Source organism: Botryllus schlosseri, chromosome 16, assembly GCF_051294905.1.
Source record: "Botryllus schlosseri isolate E-star chromosome 16, Bs_hap1, whole genome shotgun sequence".
Taxonomy (NCBI): Eukaryota; Metazoa; Chordata; class Ascidiacea; order Stolidobranchia; family Styelidae; genus Botryllus; species Botryllus schlosseri.
Genome location: NC_137251.1, coordinates 591,529 through 612,396, shown reverse-complemented (window position 1 = coordinate 612,396; position 20,868 = coordinate 591,529). Strand labels below are relative to the sequence as shown.

The 20,868-nt window shown below is 41.2% G+C and overlaps 2 protein-coding genes across 3 annotated transcripts in view; one reads left to right on the top strand and one right to left on the bottom strand.

The window, feature by feature from the left end:
- LOC145458501 (prominin-1-A-like) overlaps positions 1-9,279 on the bottom strand; it is a 50,954-nt gene extending 41,675 nt beyond the window's left edge. For both annotated transcript variants that reach the window (XM_080336882.1, XM_080336881.1), the window contains exons 1-9: positions 8,772-9,279; positions 8,379-8,487; positions 5,649-5,734; positions 4,970-5,178; positions 4,419-4,564; positions 4,268-4,357; positions 2,204-2,415; positions 943-1,081; positions 781-880 (exon numbers count right to left, since the gene is read on the bottom strand). In XM_080336882.1, coding sequence (XP_080193008.1) covers positions 781-880; positions 943-1,081; positions 2,204-2,415; positions 4,268-4,357; positions 4,419-4,564; positions 4,970-5,178; positions 5,649-5,734; positions 8,379-8,487; positions 8,772-8,852 — 1,172 coding nt within the window. In that variant the 5' untranslated portion in view covers positions 8,853-9,279. The remainder of the gene's footprint in view (positions 1-780; positions 881-942; positions 1,082-2,203; positions 2,416-4,267; positions 4,358-4,418; positions 4,565-4,969; positions 5,179-5,648; positions 5,735-8,378; positions 8,488-8,771) is intronic.
- The window catches only part of LOC145458499 (uncharacterized), a 178,619-nt gene that overhangs the window by 18,638 nt on the left and 139,113 nt on the right, over positions 1-20,868 (top strand). The gene's annotated exons all lie outside the window — the stretch shown is intronic.

Here is a 20,868-nt window from a genome sequence, read left to right as displayed (position 1 = left end):
AAGTGACACGTTATCAACTTGCTGAAGCAGGCCCGCACATCACCAACCAACCTCTACTCTACATGCTGAACATGGAGTTATGCGACTAGACTAGCGTACGCAACGGCAGTTCACGTACATACTAAATAGTATAAAATCACACAGTATACTTCCCAGCCAAAGGTTGGTCGCATTTCTAATTTTGTAATTATCAATTCAATATGTCATAGAGTGCTGATGCTTTTTGGTTATTATGGAATGCGATAAATAATAAAAATACCCAATCTACGCGTGCCTAAATTTTAGGTATTTAAGTATGTTTTCTGATTAGTAAAATCAAGCCAATAAAGCCTAGACTTGACGCGATAATATGTAATATGCAAGCTCAACTTTACGTTTGTTGATATATAGCCTAATCTTCTTTTCAATTCTCTACTGGTTGTTCACGACTACCCCTGGTGAGTGTCAGACGAAAATATTCGGATTCATTTCGATATAGATACGTTATACGTTTGTACATTGCAGCTTACTTTCATGAAGGTCTTCAAGCTCAACCTTCGCTTTAAGAGTAAATGGCAAGTATATAAACTTCTTCTTTCCTCGGTAATTTGTCTTTGATTGGTCATATTTTATTGTGGTTCGATCACTAAAACTGCCATTAACATTGGTTCGCGGATTGGAAAATGATGGGAAACACTGCTCCATATCATAAAGTGGGAAAAGCTAGGGATTTCACGATGTCGACACCACGCTCTCGTGACCTGAAAGTGCTACAGATAGTAGTCTGTGTGAGCCACTCACGTGGGGCGACCGATATTTTGCTGATATCTGGCGACTGCCGTCCCTAGACTTTTGCTGAGGGTGAAAATGAATTCCTCGATCGATTCATGATCATTGGATTCTGCAAAAAGCGTTTATTTTCCTCTTTTTACCACCGCAAAGACGAATGATGAAATTACTTACTGCTTGCAGTTCTCGTTTGTGATTCGACAATGGTTGGTATGCTGTCGATCACACTCTCCAAACGAGCTCTCAGTTTTTTGAAGTCGAAACGATTCAATGAAGTCCTCATTGTTTCGACCTCGTCTTTCAACGGGTCTAGCTGTGACAGTACTCGATAGTGACGTGACCAGCAGCATAGACTTACCAAACTACTGGATTGTTTTTGAGCTAGCGATGGCTGCAAGAACATAACATAACAGAACACCGGTTTCGCCGATATCGCGCAACTATAACTCGTACTAGAACTACTCACTTTTCGCACTCAGCAACTCTAACTAGAAATAGATCTACTAACATTTCAAAATTCACAAATACTAAAACTAGAACTATACTCCAAATATCAGTAGTTATAGTTGACCACCGAAGTTAACCATACATTGGGAGCTCATGCAAGTGAGAACCAGCACATTACAGGAGGAGACAGGGTTATATAGGCTAATGACCGTGTCAAAAACGCTGAGTCCGACTGCAGTCGACATTTTTTGATCACTCAACTTGACTCGAATCTTTCCCTTAAAATAGCTATTTCCAACAAGTTAAAAGAGTAAGTCTTCTTGGCCTAGTCTGACCTGCTGAAAATTGTAAAGTAGAAGTGGTACAAAATGATAACCACTTGAGGTAACAGTGTCAAGTATGCACATTGCACAATCTACTTGATAACTTCAACAAAGTAGAAATACTTCGTCACTGACCGTCTATGGTTAAGAGTGAGACAAATGAGCACATCAGGAATGCAACGGATTCGCTTCATTCTATCAGAGTTGTATAAAATGAGTTGAACACGACTTGAGCATGACAGAACATTAGACTAGCATGACTACAATAGGCTACATCAAAATCTGGTCAGGGCAATGATCGGCAATCACTCGACGAACTCGGCCATTGTTATGGTCATCGCGTTGATGCGCTCCCATCGTTGAAACAATGCCTATCTTCAGTCTTTGATGGATATTTGGGCGTGTTTCCATCGCCCTGACCCGATTTAAATCTCTCTTTTAGGCTGCTTTTGGATTGCTCAGCAGTAAAGAACTCTGCTTGCTCAAGCATAACGACGGAAGTTGCGCATCCATACGTAGGCTAGTAATATATGGTATGACTTGGACGGGGACCCAAGTCTCAACACTACGAATCGGACATGACCCTTTGGAAGCTGACTCGGGCTATAAAACTATAAAAGTAAAATTGACTTGGATCCTTTCGATTTGGAAAGACGACGACTTACCTCGTTGACGTGATGGCCAGCGTTTAGTTGTGCGACGCTCAGTAAAACCGCGAGACATTTTGTGTCTCTGTTACAAGAAGAAACGTTGAGAGATCGGCTCATTTCCTCCTTCAGAGAAGACAGATTCGATTTCAAGTTGGAAATTCCCGCCGAGAATTCGCTCACCGAAGCGACGATGCTCGAGATAACTTCAATCATCTGCGATTGCGTCACTGAAAAGAACAAACAAACGGATGAGACTCTGCTGTCACCGCTTCGTGATGCAAACGTAGGTGCCAATTCTAGTGGAGAGTTTTCAGTTATTTTACCAGGGTTGTAATGACTTGACGCGACTCGCAATTTTTCGCTGACTAGACTCGAGTCAATTTATGTATTGACTTTACATGTACTCGAGTCATTGCGCATAGCCCCACCAAGTCATATGACTTGACACATTCTGCACGACTAATTCAATATCGTATATCATTGTCTATTCATTGTATCGCATTTTTTGTGGTGTATTGAACTGATAAAATTGCTAATAAAACCAATGATGATGATGATGATCATAGGGTCACAAATATTATGAGAGCCGGAAAAGAGGTCTCTTTTTACAAAACACAAAATGTATAATATCGATGGAGTAAACAGGTAATTTATAAACTTTTACAGGACATACTGTTGTGCTGACTGAAAAAAATTGGACTCCCGAACGACCCACTCCGACGTTGAGATTCCGGATTTAACGTAATTTACGGCATTTTAGTTATGCCTGCACGGGGCTGTTCAAAAATAACTTATTTTTCTGAATTCCAGTCGTTCAGTGATTAAATTGTCAGGTTACCCTAAAAAACGCTGCACGCCAAATTTGGTTCAATTCTAACAAGTATAAGGCTCCGCAGATCCAATTAAAAATTCTAATTTAAACAACAAAATTAAAACAAAAAATTCAAATTTTTCTGTCAACCCCATGAAATTGTTGAGCTGTCTTCAGAGACGATGCAAAACAAATTTGACTCAATTCCAACTAGTAGATGCGGAGTTATTGGAGTTTTTCGTTGATAATATTCGGATTATCCTGATTGGTGGATAATCCGAGGATTATCAACGGAAAACTCGAATAACTCCGCTTCTACTAGTTGGATTTGAGTCAAATTTGTTTTGCATCGTCTCTGAAGACAGCTCAACAAAGGAGGACGAATTGCCAAAAAGCAGGACATGTGGGGGTCCTCGGAGGACAAGTTCGATTTCCTGAGAAAGAAGGACAAGTCCTCCCAAAAGAGTACCTATCAGGTCACGACCCTTAATTATAAAATAGGCCCAGAAACTGTATTTTATCGGTTTGAATAATCAGTTTAGAGTGAGAAAAATGAGTATTATGAGTAAACAGTGAGTTGAACCTGACTTGAACTCGATACCGATCGGTGAGCAAAGCACGATGACTTGGCTCGGTGGTGAATTGAAAATGACTCGACTTAATCGAGTCAAAACGATGGAAGTCAAAACGACTTATGACTCGGAACCTAGTGACTTGGTAACAACTCTGCTTTTTTACCGAAAACTAGACCGGAAACACTACTGCTACAATACTTGTAATTGCAACTTGTAATCCGTGACGTTACCACGGACTTCCGGTACAGGTAGAGGCAGTCAGAAACGGATTACGTCTACTTTTTCAGAGTACTACTTATGTTTAATAGTTGAGACTAATTCCACCATTTTTTAAAAATACATACTTACTTTGGAAGTCGCTACTTGTAGTTCAACTTGTAATTGACTTGTAATTTGCAAACGTGTGTCTACTTCTAATAGAGAAGTCATCGCCGTTACTCATGTATAAGTAGAAGTAAGGCAGTAATCTTTTATTCAAAGTGAAAGCAGATGTTTCCAAATAAGTAAAATGCAGGCAAAGTCTACTTTTGCCTAAAAAAACTGAGAACTGTCGGGTTCAAGTAGAAGTAGTCTAAAGTCATGACTACTCGAGTATAAGTAGCGGAAGCTGGCAAAACGACTTGGAGTACACCCTACTTTAAAAAGTAGAACTACTTCGTTGCCGACCACCTCTGAATACAAAGCTATACGAACGGTTCGTGATGTCATTTCCGGCGGATATGGAAAGTTTCGCGGATTGGTTCGCGAAGTCCCGAAGTCGAATTCCGATCGATTCTCTGAAATCTAAAAGGATTGACGGAATTGAAAAAAATTAACAAAATTTGACAAACTTCATGTTCCTCACCTCTGATCGATTCTAAATTGCGTCCTTGCTCGGACTCCGATCGCGTGACGGAATCATTGGAGCTTAGAATGTTCAGTGATTGAGTGGCGCTTTCAATTGCTGAGTTCGCATATTCGTTCGTCATAAATACGAAGATTGTTGGAATTCTAGATGAGATTTCCAAGCTGACGACCTTACCAATACCGGCATATTCAATTTCATCGCTTGCACTTTTATGCTATATTTTATTTTCTTTTTACTTCATATCTAGTGTAAACGCCTTATATTTATGCTGTAGGCCATGGTGGGTGTATGTATATTTGAACTCAGCGCAGTACCATATATTAAAATGAAAATGGTGCAGAACTTCCATACACTTGAATGATACATTCATATTGAAATACACCTGACTATTATATTCAATTATGCATTAAAATGATTAAATATGAATGAATTGACGCTGATGAGGATGGTGAATTTGAAAAAATAGCTCCCAAATTTGGAGTAAACCATGCGTGAAATTCGCGTTTGCTTCCAATGTATAGCGTTTTCGCGTAACTATGATAACTCACATGATCAGTACCGTGCAGATTAGCATTGTCACGCACAAACAATGTCGTTGCCGACTCTGACTTCTTTTTTCGCTTTGTTCCGATCGCCCCCCGCATCTCCCACAACAGCAACGGCAGACGAACACGCCGACACCGACCAGAGGCACCAAAATCACAAAGACGGCACCGACCCCAAAGCACACGAGATAACCAGTCTCGTGTTTTACAGTCTGAAAAAGAGATTCTGGACAAACTTGGGCAATCTTGGCGATTCTAGTTGCGTAATTGAACCAATTATATAGAGAAATGCTGGTAATGTAATTGTAATCCAATTTGTAAGATGTTTCTATGCTCTCATTTTCAATCTAATCTGATTTCTATGGTCGACCTGAAAATCTCACACAAGAACTGTATAGTGCGAAACGGTTCAGGCTTCGTATTCAGACATTTGTACTTCCAATGTGCTTATAAAAATGAAATGGGATTTGATATGAACTGGACATGATTTTCGTTGTATTTCTATCCAAGACGGAATTCAATTCAATTTATTGTAAGTTTTTGTGAATTCGGGTATTCCTTATTCTAATCTAATAATTGGAAAAAATATGCAGCTATATTACTTATTCTAATCTAAATTCGAAAGGCTGAAATTTTCTAGTTGTCCAACACTGATTCTTAAACGATTAACATTCTTCGCTACCTCTTGCAAGATGTGGAAATAATCAGCTTGCTTGACGAACCAGTCGCCCATGACGAAATTCAATACTCCCGCGAAAAACCATTGTTCTGGAATCAGGAAAAAGGCTTTAGTTGTAGCTACAACATTTGATGACGTGCTAGCAGAGGATAGCATAGCCCACGTGACATGAAATATACCGCAACAAAGAGAGCCTATAACGAGCCTGTAGCCGTGTCGGGATACGGGTAATGGTTGTAGTGGTATCATATTGCGGTGCAGTTAGGGCATATCGTAGCTCAGTGTTTCTCAACCTTTTCGTCTTTGCGAACCAAAAAAAAAATTTTGTAGTTCAAATTTAGCTCAATGATCGTGCAACCAGCATCTGTCATTTGCAAATATTAACTGTATGCTACTGATAAACTGCAACCATATGACTTTTCTCGAAATTAACATCTAATCTGCGATTCATGTAGAGATCCGGAAAACTTTTATCATTTCAAAGCGAATTATGCAGCTTCATTTCTTGAATTATATGGCCGTGTCTTGAAAATCCGCCCCGCCTATATATTTCATATGGACGAGTGCCGAATATCCAATTAGGCAATGGTGGTGACGAATGTAATAATACCGCCTAACTCGTAACGCTTATTCCAACGACACCTTTGGATATAATCGCAATAGCCTATACATTGCACCAAAATTAAGAAACAGATTTTGGTGGACATATAACATCCAGTTTAATCATTTCATTCCAGCAGGTAATTTTGAAGATATTCTGGTATAGCGGTTATGGGGTAGACCGGTAGGGTGGGGCAACACACCTACCATAAGCTCTGTCTATATTAGGGTTGCCATACGTCCGGAATTTCCCGGACATGTCCGGAATTTCACTGTTCAAACTAGCGTCTGGGAGGAATTTCTAAAATATGTCAAATGTCCGGAATTTTGACGTAGGCTCATAATTTTTTTGTAAATCAGCATAAAAACAATAGTGTTTGAGAATATTTATGCTGATGTATGATATTTTTCTGCGCGCTGCGCGCGATTTACTATCACATTTATTGATTTTAATATGGAGACTACCACCCTCGCAAAAACTGCCGATATATATAAATAAAAACTACCTTCATTTACTGGATTAAGCCAAATTGTAATCGCAATTATAGGAGAACGGTATATTCCGTTAAGGCCGTTTAAATGCTTTATTCAAAGATAGTGGTGCCGGGGCCTACGATATCGTAGGCCCCGGTGGTGCTTTATTCAAAGATAGTGGGGAGGGGGCGGTCGTTGGCCTTTATTCTGGTGTTTGCGAATATGTTGAACGTAATCACCTTACAAAATAGCCCGTGAGTAAGTCTGGGCAAAGGTGTTGACTTCTTTTAGTAATCAGCCCGTAAAATTTTGATCTAGGCCACGGAACATGTTAAAATTGGAGATGGAGTCGCCACCATAAAAGGTTGGAAACTACTGGATGTACGGGGTGTTTATAAAGCTCCGTGGTGCGCACCGGAATAAGGCTGATTAACAAGCTTATCGGTAGGACATTAACATGACTTAACGATGTGCAATTACGCTCCCAGTATTTTCGAACTCATCATCCTCCAACAGCACTACCGCTAACTCTGATCATGTGGGCGCAGAGTAGTATCTATATAGTAATATATGGAACGACCAATATTATTTACAGAATTCATTCAAATAATTTACCGACCAGATGCATACAGAAACCAGATTAATATAGCAAGAACCCCCCCCCCCGTCAGAAGTTGCATCGATTACCCTATAATGTGGGCTCAAAATCATTGTTTATTTGGGCGGTAGGGGGCTGAAAACATGTGCTTTCGGTCCCGGGTACACAACACACAGTCATGCACATACTCTTGAACCAGACCGTGATCGATCACCTCTGGTCTATGAGCAAAGCTTTGCGGGTGTGACATCATAACTCATTTTGAAATCCACCAGTGGGCGCTAAAGAGTGCCCGGGTTGGGTTGCTGAAATATGGTAACCCTAATATCCAGTGCTTCCCAACCCGCAGGTCGCGAAGCTATTTCAGATAGGCCAAATTACAGTGTCCTATTCAATTTGCCAAATATGCCAAACACCTTATCTTATCACGATTATAGGGCAAATATGCCTGCATGATTGTGTTCTCTTCCTCCAAGTTAAATTGTTTTGCGACCATAAGTGCCGTAAGCCACGGCCCATGCTAACAAAAATTCGTGAACCAGATTTTCGTGACAGTCATTTTGATTGGGGTGCGAAATTGGACAGTGTGTTTTTGTGTATGCCTTAAATTTGGAAATCATTAATTCCTTCCTTCAACGGGATTTGCGAACTGATTAAAAATGCAATCCAGCTCGATTAATATCGGCAAACAAGTGTCGCGACGCAAGCTATATGTACTAGCTCGGGGACCCCTATATGTTTTGGACGTAAAATACGAATTACTGCTTGAATAGTCGTTTTCTCGTTCGTAATCATCTATTACGTGTAGTAGGCCTATTGTCTGCGTGATACAGTGGTGCCCTCGAATTGTCACGCAATTTAACTTGTGGCCGTCTAATTTAAGTCTTTACCCGCACCACTCATCGTAAGTCGAATATTACGTTCTCATTCGTTCGGCCATAACTCACGATGGGTCGCATAATGAAGCGTAGCATTAAAAGTGGTCGCGAACGGGAAAAGGTTGGGAAGCACGGCTCTACGCCATTAGTGACCGCGATTCACGAATGAAAAAGAAACGGCACCTGCTTTTTCCGAGAACGGACTGAAGACCGCTTCGACGAACGCGTTGGAGACAACGTAGAGAAATTCCAAATCGCTGGAACCAACTTCTGGAACGACTTTGAAATCATCCTAGAAAGAACAGTTGATCTGATGGAGTCGCGTCAACCACATAGCCTTTAGACAGGTTATCCATCGACCGACAATCATTATTATCACGTGATAGGTGGCGAAACGAAATTATAAGGAGATTTTTCTTGCGTTAGGCTTTATTGTGGTCATATAATAGGAATCGTCGATCCTAAAATTGTAGCACTATGAAAATGAACCAGTATGAAACCTTATCCCGTTTTACAGGAAAATTATGTGCGAATGCTCTTCTCATTTTAAGAGATGTGAAGGTCAGTTTACCCTACCTGAGTTGTCAAATTACCGGTTGTTGATCCGCGAGTTGTCACAGCAACAAGCGAGATGCTAAAAATCGCCCTGAGGAACATTCTAGTAAAACAGAAGCGAGGAGTCAAAAAGTATGCTTGTCTGCTTCTCGTGGGCACATAATAAGTTTATCATTTGTAGGCAATTTATAGATAAAAATTCAACTCGCAGAACCAGACTATTAGCGATCTTGGAGATATCGGATTCGGATTTCGAAAGAAATAATCTTCGGATGCGGTAGCACGTCCGACTAACCAAAAATTAGAACACATATATTGAGACAGCGTCGAATAACTCAAATTATTAGGGTCGCATGATTCCTGTGCCTAAAAGCCTGACTGCCGCTAAACTTCGAGTCAAAAATGTCTTCATCGCTTTCATCCAATCTTTCTCGCTATTTCCATCTTTCGCCGACTATGATAGCACTATTCGGAGGTCGTAATCTTACCACTCATACATCTACTTCGAAGTATACCAACCAACTTTTCAAAAATCATATGTTGTATACATTGCTATAACACTGATAAATCTACAGTATAGGTCAGGTATATTCATACACATGAGGAACAGCGCCCGAGGCATGGATCGTTATGCTGAGATCTAATCTTTTATAACACCGATAGATCATCTCACCATCGCAGGTGGAAGAAAACTAGAACTGCATGAAAATATTTAAAAAAAAAATGAAAGCGTAGATTTAGATTTTAAAACGCAGCTCATGATGTCAACGAAGGTCTTCACTGTTCACAAACCCTCGAATTGAAATAATTCCTCACCATTCCACCCCAAAACAAGTTGAAGTAACTATATGCAAATCAGTACACAACTACTTCAAATAGAGACGTAGAAGCAAAATGATTGAAAAAGACCCAAGAAAGTAAGTATATATAGGCCAGAGCTCAGGGTCTGGCAACCTTGAAAGTACAGAGCCTGTATAACATTTCGATTCTAAATAAACATTCAGCAGCCGCTACCTTTATTTGAACGTGATAGCTCGAAATCAGAGACTTCAAAAGAAAACGACTGAAACTTCAGTTGCGCAAAAAAACCGAGACTGTTAAAATGTCGCTGAGTGTTTTGGATACACGAAAATGTCAGTCGAAATTATAATGTTTTTTTTTCGCCACACCAAGGATCTTAAAAAAGGAAGAATCAAATCTGAAGACATGCACCTTCGTTTCACGCCCATTTTTTGTCTTCATCTAAAACAGTGAAAAGTAATAAAAGTAATAAAGTCTATTCCCGGGCTTTTATCATGTACAGTAAGTCCACTACAGAAAACAGGAAGCTACAATGGTAGCACGGAATAATGATACCCACCTATCAAAAATGATATAATCGCGGAGGTATATTATTAGAATCCATAGAATTTAAATTTTGCGCTAAAGATCGTTCGGATTCGAGGCGAGTGACAAAAACTTGAAATTGGATTGGATACATAGATTTAAAGAGACGCTTTGGAGTACAGAACTTCATAACACATCTGAATAATACTTATATTTATATTTATCCTCGAAACTTTTTCGGCTGACACTCATCAGGGGTACCGTCCGCGATATATTTACAGATTTGGATTTCGTGAAAGGAGTCCTTATATCATTGTCCCGTGGTTCTCAACAGGGGTCCGCGAAGCATTTTCAGGGGGTCCGCGAAGTCTCAAAATAGTTGATAAATTAATTTGTATTTTTTTTAATCGGAAAGTCACGAGGGACAGTTTCGCTTCATTACCAGTAAAAACTCCAGAGCTCGCATCAACAGTCATCAACAGTCTGAGATGAAATATATCCTACTGTACGGACTCATTTTAATTTTTAAATTGCCAATCGCCTACTGATAAAAACATTTGCTGTTCAAATATGTTTTGTAGGGGATTATGGGGAAAAAGTTGGATGAGTAGGCCTAAGGTCAATCACGGTGACTTTGAAATGTTTACAAAAATTCATTTTATCCTGTGATACACGTAACCATTTTTCAGTAATAACTTCAAAATAAGCTGCTATAGAAATGACCAGGCTTATTGACGTTAAAATGTTCATTAAAAAAAATGTTTGACAATTTTGGTGCCATCTGTTGCTATCATCATCATCATTGGTTTATTAGCAATTTTTATCAGTTCAATACACCACAAAAAATGCGATACAATGAAAAGACAGGAAGATGTCGAAGCGACAAGGAGTAGTCTATGGAATCTGACACCCACCTTGGCCTAGGCGATGTAAAGAGGAGGCATGCACACTGAATGAAAGTAAAGAATATAGTATAGAAAAAGAAAGCGACAAGAAATAGGGCGGCATGTCATGGAAAGCGAGATCGATAGGTCAGTCGTGGTCCGGTAATCTTGAGGATGGACTGTATTTATTTAGTAGTAATTGCTTGTATTTCGACTTGAATGTGGACATGCTCGTCGACTGTCGGATGGCCGGCGGGATGCTGTTCCACACATCATACCCAAAGGTGTCGTCGGAAGCGTTACGCGTTATTATTACATTCGCCACAACCTATATTTGTGGAAATGGATGGAATGGCACTCGTTCATAGCAAATCGAAGGCCCGGATTTTCAAGACACCCCCACGCACTTCAAGAAATGCAATTGCAGAATTCGCTTTGAAATAATAGAAGTCAACCCAATTTCTACATGAAGAGTATGCCTATATTATGATCTTATTTTCAAGAAAGGTCATTTCGTTGCTCTTTATCACTTACAGTTATCATTTGCACAAGAAAAATGACGATTGCACGCGCGTCAACGAAGAACAACTACCATATGATCAGGACTGAATACAAGAAAACGCATTGCTCTATCAAGTATGCTGGACCCCAATTGTGGAACAGCATCTCGCCGGCTATCCGACAGTCGTCGAGCATGTCCGCATTCAAGTCGAAATACAAGCAATAGACGATTTCCAGCGCTCTGGCGCCAGTAGTGTATGACTGGCCAAGATTAGAACCAGCCACATTTTGCTCCCCTGACGAGGTTATTCGCCGACGTTTCTGAATATCTCGTCATTGGAATGTAAAGAAGCCGCGTATATATAAGGTGATTTAATATTATTTTATGCTAATATCTTGTAAGAAGTTCAGCTTGGAACTGTAAAGAACGTAGTTCTTGGCTTCTTATTGTCGCGAACAGATGCATCGCTACCGGTGTAGCCTATGCATATTCAACAGTTTTTACGTTTGTGGACATTGAAACGCTTGCACTGAAATTCACTTGATCTGGAAATAATAAATTATTAGCAATGTTCCCTCTAAGCTTCGCACGTGCGCAGTGCTTACACGGTCTCTTCGCACGGAAAATTCAAGTTGCGCACAAAAAATCTGAAGCGAGGACCATTTTTTTAGTCGTTACGCACTGCTGTCCAGTGTCCATGTCCAAGGCTCTGCGCAGTGAGTTGGTGAGTGTGCGCAGACTCGTCAAAAATTAGACTGCAGTGGGTCCCAACCTTTTTCGACCCATCGCCCCCTTTTCAAGGTCGACACCGATCATCGCCCCCCAAATTTTGTGTACCAAAAATTGGGCATACAAACTATAATTACCGGCAGGTTAACTAAAAAAATGGTCACATTTTCGGCTCGACGTCTAATTTGACACACTTTTGTAACTAAATTTCCGTGGGTTGACTAAAAAAAAAAGGTCAGCCGTATTGACGCGTCATCGCCCCCTTCGCTATTTTCGCCCCCTGTTGCCCCCTTCGTCATTTTCGCCCCCCTAGACCGCCAAATCGCCCCCTGGGGGGCGATATCGCCCACGTTGGGAACCACTGAATTAGAGGGAACATTGATTATTAGGCTACAAAATGTTTGTAGAATACATGGATTTCTGTATTCTCATTTTCTCAGACACAGTACCGGTACATATTAATTTACTGTGTTCGTTTATTGGCATTAATGCTGCATGAAACTTATTTGGAGATGATTGCCTATCTTGATGTAGCATACCCAAAACGGCATAACAATATTGACTCCTATATGCTCATTCAATCTTTAGTTTGCAAAGATGAAGACACATGATTGCAGCCAAGTGCCTGACTGTCAGCATTCAATGAAGCTCCATCGCATCGCAAGGCATCTCATTTTAGTAGTGAAACCATAGTGTCCTATATGGTGTCGACACAAGCAAATCGCACGGTTCAATGAAATTGTATCACGTCACAGTTTCCATTTGGCTACAGGCAATTTGACGGTGATTTTTGACCGACTTGCCGAGCATCAAATTTGATAAAACGGGTATCAATCGAAAGCTGCCGCCGTACTGATTACGAAAATATAAATTTTATTCCGCTCGCGGCCCTGGAACCCCCACAATCAGCCTCTAATTTTTCATTGTTATGGAGATTGGCATTGGGACGCAACAATGCTGTCTAGCGAAACGAGACAGGTGCTCGAGAAAAAGGGAGCCAGACAGCATTGTTGCGTCTGTCGTTTCGCCAGACAGCATTGTTGCGTCCCAATGCCAATCTCCATAACAATGAAAAATTAGAGGCTGATTGTGGGGGTTCCAGGGCCGCGAGCGGAATAAAATTTATATTTTCGTAATCAGTACGGCGGCAGCTTTCGATTGATACCCGTTTTATCAAATTTGATGCTCGGCAAGTCGGTCAAAAATCACCGTCAAATTGCCTGTAGCCAAATGGAAACTGTGACGTGATACAATTTCATTGAACCGTGCGATTTGCTTGTGTCGACACCATATAGGACACTATGGTGAAACTATCGAATGTAAACAGTCTCTCAAGACTCTCCCGTTACAGTAACAGCTGAATCCATCGACAATGGCGAACTCGAACTGAAGGACGTACATTTCACGACATTATGATCTTACTGGTCTAATAATTGATTTTCGAGCGTAAAATTGACCTGGCGAACACTCTGATGACCCCAGGGGATGCTCGAAAACCCCAGATCTGGGTGGAAAAACCCAGGGGTGGCCTGTCTCACTAGCTGAAACAGCTTCGGCGATGGTAACAGCATTTGATCGAGACAGAACCAGCTGATATGAATGGGTGGGGTATCTTGGCTTGACGTGCGACGGCGGATCGAGATACTGCCAAGACTGAGAGTCTTAGAAAACCACTTAGGGATTCCCACAAGATTAAGAGATGTCTTTCAGATAGTACTGTTATGCAAACTGTTGTCAGGTATCGTACGCAGCTCATACTGTAGAATAAAATGATATTCATGATCCCGATATTCTTTGTTGTATTTGTATTCCTTCAATAAAATACTAGTTCTTTTGTGGTAACTATGTGTGACATATTTCGTCTCGATGTTGCCTTGAGACTGGTATTGAGTTGGCGAACCCTGCTGTACAAACTGGTTGGATCTGTCTCTATGAGTATATAGAAAAATATCCACGTCAACACACAATCTGTCAGATATTCTCTTCACTCGGTGTTGCTCGACTGAAATCTTTTGCCACGGAAATTTAGATGGGACAGAGCCATATCTCATATTCTGTCTGCAGCAATGCGTTAGCCTGATGTTATTATCGTGGAATTGTCTTCCATATACTTTTGTATTCCGAGAGCTCTAGTAATGTAAATCACTGACTGAGACAAGCCTTATATCAGTATTGTGGAAATGTCTTTCACAGACTCTTATATTCTCTGAGTGATCTAGAAATGTAAATCACAAACTACAGACATACCGTATTGACAATTTACTGCTTCGTCAAAAATAAACAAATTAGACTGGAAATCATGAAATCACATGTAAAGGTCTTATACTACTGGTCGCAATTATTGCAGTGGACTAATACAGTGCACTCAGAGGATATAGCTCAGTGGAGGTAACAGAAGAAGAAACACAAATAGGAGTCGAGGCAATAATAATATGCAGATTGTCATTATAATATGACGTTTATGATAGAAGTAGATGTTATAAATAACAAGTTTCTCACAAATATGCCAGTGTTATACAAACCTAAAAGAAAATCCTTTCCACAGTTCCAACGTAATACAATCTTTCTTTATAGCTTCTTGTCCTTTGCGATGGAAGCTACCGGTACCATTCACCATTCTCTCATTACTACATAATGCTCGTAGGGACGCAACAATGAAGGTGTGAGACACCATTCGGCTTCGTTTTTACATGCTATATGCAGGCACCGGCACATATAGAGATCTACAACTCTAATGACCTACGTTACGCCCCTCCAAAAGTGATAGAGTATCAAAACCTCCGATCCGACATCTGGCCAGCCTTTCGTAGCAATGGCGCCACCCATGCGCAGCCTGTGGAAATCGTCTATTACTACTAAATAAATACTAGTCCATCCTCAAGATTACCGGACCACGACTGACCTATCGATCTCGCTTCCCATGACATGCCGCCCTATTTCTTGTCGCTTCCTTTTTCTATACTACATTCTTTACTTTCATTCAGTGTGCATGCCTCCTCTTTACATCGCCTAGGCCAAGGTGGGTGTCCGATTCCATAGACAATAGGGTTGTCCATAATTTGGAAAATCTCAAAAAAGATGCGTATCCATGCCTCATTCTGTAGATTATTGATAAAAAACATCAATGAACCTGCAATAAGCTCACGGGAAAGTCGTTAACATTTGTCTAAATACGTTTGAAAGTAGCCGCCGCAGAGTGGGCGTGTTAGCGACCATAGAACGGCGAGAAGACTAGTAATAACGAAATCACGTCTCTTGATTGGTTAATCAGCAATGCTTGAATGGTCACGACCACAGCGGCTTGCTGATTATGTGCTTCTACTAGTTCGAGAAGTTCGCTATCGGCAATAATTCTGTAAGCGCATTGTACGTTGGTGATTTATTAATAAAATGAGACATCTGGTCATTGAATGTTTTAGTGTTAAAACTAGGTACCGATAGCTTTAGTGCAACAATAGCCTATTGCAGGCATGACAGAGGTGAAACAGCGAATGATTGTGAACTCATAGAAGTAAGTATAGATACCAGAAATAGCCTATATATCTGATATGCTTGAGATTACACCAAGTGGTCCTGTTTTCTGGGTGCAGGTAAGGCATATTAGACATCGCCGAACTGGTGCGGCATACCATGTGATATGGTTTCTGGACACAATCCTGTATGCTCAGAAGATATGTGGGCCGACCAGGCAGCTTACATTGGATTTCTGAAGAAGAGTGTAACTACCACACCGCTTCAATACATCCTTTTTGTGTCCATGTCTGGTTTGATTCAAGCATTAGTAGTGATGCAGCCGGTAATGATCTAAGATTCATTAAGGACATGCTAAGCAATGCAAGCAACCTGTCTTTTTGCTGGTCCTACCAGCATAGTCTGTGCTTATCTTTAGACCTCTTTTCGCGGCATCATTGAGGATTTTGACAGCACTTGCGGGTATGATTCATTATGCTGCAATAATCTGACAAGTGCCAAGCATAAATGACAGATTCATCCAGCCCTTACAGCGTTCAAGACTTCAATTATATACCACGACAACAGCCTAATAAGATCAGACAAAGTAGTGTCAATGTCAAGCTTTATATTTGTATTCAATGATGGTACATCCCCTCTGAAACTAGAAATTCGTTTGCCACTTGCATAAGCGCCTTTGCAATATTTTTCCGCTTGTTTTTGTGCTTTCTATCAATGAAATCAAGGCATATGGGCTACAACGGTTACCTTCACAATAAGCCATCCAGTCATGTATTTAAAGATATTGTGAAGCAGCTGTTCTTTGTTCATCATGTGTTTCGTTACTCAACATGTTCTGAATTAATCCTAAATCATTATTGGCGGACCAACCTACAATGCGCTTACAGAATCACCGCCGTTAGCCGACTCCTTGACCAGCTGATCAACAAGCCGCCAATGTCGTGATCATTGAAGCGTAGCTGATAAGCTAATCAAACGCCGTGATTTCGTGATTGCTAGTCTGCTTGCCGTTCTATGGTCGCTGACACGCCCACTCTACGGCAGCTACTTTCAAACGCATTTAGACAAATGTTAACGACTTTCCCATGAGCTTATTGCAGGTTCATTGACGTTTTTTAACTATAATCTATAGAATGAGACATGGATACGCATAAATTTTGAGATTTTCCAAATTATGGACAACCCTAATAGACAACTCTTAGTCGCTTCGACATCTTCCTTTCTTTTCATTGTATCGCATTTTTGTGGTGTATTGAACTGATAAAATTGCTAATAAACCAATGATAGGCTAAGGTGGGTGTCTGATCCTAATGGCTACTCCAAGTTGTTTCGACACCTTCCTATCTTTTCATTGTATCGCAGTCTTGTGATGTTTTGAAACGATGAAAATATTAATAAACCTGATTGATTGCACGATAATTAAACTAAATTTGAACTAAAAGTTAGTGGGGTCCGCGTGGGTGCGTCACGGTCTGCAATGGGTTCGCAAACAGAAAAAGGTTGAGAACCACTGTCATAGTCATCATCATTGGTTTATTAGCAATTTTACAACTGTAAGCGAATATTCTTGCTATATTGTGCTGTTCATAATTAACATCTTGATTTTGATCCAGACTAGATCCGTGTCCTGTCCATTGTCCACATCAGATATGGCATCAGGATTTTATGTCGAGATTGCAAAAAGAAAATAAATGGATTTGGATTTTGGAATGATCAATCGATCATTCATTGAAAATTATTGATGGTGAGCCAAATCTTTAAAATTTGCATTCATTTTCAAAGTAATACTGTACTTGTGGTATATTTAATGGATAATGTTGCTCGACGATAAAATTATACTGTTACTGCTAGGAGAAAATGCAGATTTATTTATATTGATCCGGGATTTGGATTTCGAAATACAACCTCTTTCGGTAATTCAAAACAATGGAGATTAGAGCAGAAGGCAGCGATAAGGCAGGGGCCGGCCGGCTGGCAGTGGCAACTATGTGTTGAGTTGAGTTGAGTGACTTTGGCCGGCATATGCTTTCAGCGATATCGTGTCGACGGAATAGATAAATTGATTGATATGCTATTACTCCATCGCATCGCGAAAAATATGATTTAACTACATCAATTTAACTGGCTTCATGAATATTATTTGGCGACTAAGCGACTTGGCGTCAGTAGCTTCTTCAAGCCTTCTTGTGTACACATCTATTTCCGTTTCTTTGACGCCAAAGTGGAATGGAATGGGTCGTGCTGTATTCTGCTGGCCGGTTAAAGTTTGTGATCACGGAGGTCGGCGTTGGTAATTTCATAATTTTGCCATTTGACATTTGTGTGTGCTGTGTGCCATTGATAGGAAAAATAGCATATATCTGTACAAAACAGCTGTTGTACCATAATGTAGCATTTTAGCATTCGAGCTATAGTGAGCCCTGTAAGATGGATGGTACGTTGAAGTAAGTTATATTTCCATATTTCTCCCTGCATGCAGTTGTATGATTTGAAAAGTATTCATTTTGAAACCTATCCTTTTCCAAGTAAATTAGCGGTTAAATATCCGGTGTAGATGCTACAAAGAACAGTTGAAAATCATAGTTATGATTTCGTCTTCGAAAGTATTGAATAACCGCTGGAATTGGTTTCTCTCTCGTGAACTGTCAGAATATTTCCCAGATTTTGCGACTTTGATTGCGCAAATCTAACAAGCTTCATTTCATTGCAAGGCGAAAAATATGTTAATCCTATAATTTGCCACGAAAAGAGCCACAAAAATAGACTAAAGCTGTATTGATCTCCCGGGTTGGTTCGATTGAGTGCGCAATGAAATATGCATTCAATCATCTGCTATACTCCAGATTTGGTGTCAGGTCTTTTACAAGAAAAAACATGGATGCACCATAGAATAGGAAAGTTGCATCACACACTGACACAAACTACTAATCTAGTTATAGTTGGCGGCCGACTAACTAAAATGTTTTTCAGTACGGTAGTTCTTGTTCTATAGTTGTGCATTTAAAAAATATTTAGTTGCCTAACAAATTACCAGTGAACTCGGCACTTGCTGAATTCGGCCCTCGGTGAATTCGGCCCTTGGAAAATTTTGTATTAAAGTGTATTAACAACTATTAATATGAATTAATAAACTAGTAATAATTTAATGGAGTGATTTGTCAATGTTGTACGGAGATCGGGGCATACGTAGATCACGCAGTCACGGCGTGATTACATCACAGATTGCGTAACCGCGGAAAATAACGCGATCCTCATCACTTGGTGAACTCGGCCCTTGGAGGAATTAGCACTAGAACACCTTCGCCTTGAAAATGCATTTATTTTGAATGAACATTATCAAAAAGGAAATTTAAACGTGTCGTGGCTCGCGGTAGAGCTCGAAATCTTGGGATCCTTCAACCTCCTTCAACCCACCCCCAGATTACCAGAGAACTCGGACCTCGGAGAACCCGGCCTTACAAACTCGGCCCTCGGAGAACTCGGACCTCGGTGAATTCCGCCCTCGGGGAATTTTGTATTCACCGGCAACCCTAATATCCCACCTCCACCAACCCTAATATCCCCCTCCTCCAACCCTAATATCCCACTTCCGGCAACCCTAATATCCCACCTCCGGCAACCCTAATATCCACCTCCGGCAACCCTAATATCCCACCTCCACCAACCATAATATCCCACCTCTGGCAACCCTAATATCCCACCTCTGGCAACCCCAATATCCCACCTCCACCAACCCTAATATCCCCCTCCTCCAACCCTAATATCCCACTTCCGGCAACCCTAATATCCCACCTCCGGCAACCCTAATATCCACCTCCGGCAACCCTAATATCCCACCTCCACCAACCATAATATCCCACCTCTGGCAACCCTAATATCCCACCTCCGGCAACCCTAATATCCCACCTCCGGCAACCCTAATATCCCACCTCCACCAACCCTAATATCCCAGCTCCACCAACCCTAATATCCCACCTCCACCAACCCTAATGTCCCACTCCCTGAACCCTAATGTCTTCCTTCCCCCCTACCCTACCCAACCCTAACACCCCACCTCAACCTACAGTTGCAATAACGAGAAGACCACGCGTGGTTGATATGTGAGCAATAACAATCGTTGGGATATATTTTTCATCTGAACAAGTCACACACAATTTACAATGTGATAAGACCCAATGCGATGTCATGAACAGATACGAGGATGTCGAAGGTCGCACGTCCGCCCCTCGCCAAGTCAATTCAACACTGAGCCGACCAGGCAATCGTGATCTGATCACGCCGTGACTGCGTGATCCACGCATGCCGTGACCTCCTTACAAGATCGACAAATCAGTTGATAATAACATTATGAGTTTAATAATCCATATTAATACTTGTTAATACACTTAATTACAAAATTTCCCGAGGGCGGAATTCACCGAGGGCCGAGTTCACCGAGGTCCGAGTTCTCCAAGGGCCGAGTTTGTAAGGCCGGGTTCTTCGAGGTCCGAGTTCTCCGGCAACCCACCCCCAAACCTAATATCCTCACATCCAACTTTATTACACCCTCTCCATACTATAATCTTTGGATACCCTAACCCAGTGGTTCCCAACGTGGGCGATATCGCCCCCCAGGGGGCGATTTGGCGATCTAGGGGGGCGAAAATGACGAAAGGGGCGACAGGGGGGCGAAAATGGACAAAGGGGGCGAAAATAGCGAAGGGGGCGATGACACGTAAAAACGGCGGACACGTAAAAACGGCGGTTTTTTTTAGTCATCCATCTAGCAATGCGGAGCGAAAAGACGTTATTTTCAGCTCTGAGCGGAGAAAGATGACCTTTTTTTTTTTTTTTTTGAGTCAACCCGCCGGTGATTACAGTCTGTATGCCCAATTATCGGTGCACAAAAATTTGGGGGCCGATGATCGGTGTTCACCTTGAAAAGGGGGCAATGGGTCGAAATAGGTTGGGAACCACTGCTCTAACCCCATCTTTGACCCAAACCACCTCCAATCCTGATATCCCCAAACCTAATATCCCCCATATCCAACCCTAATATCCCCCTCCCTCAACCCTTAGGCTATACCTCTTCCCCTCTTAAGATACAGTAACCCCAACTTTAACCCTAACCCATCTCCATCCCTAATACCCCTCCCTTAACCCTAATATGCCCCCTCCCGGACATTGATATCCGTCTCTCCAAAGGCAAAAAATAATTTATTTTGAC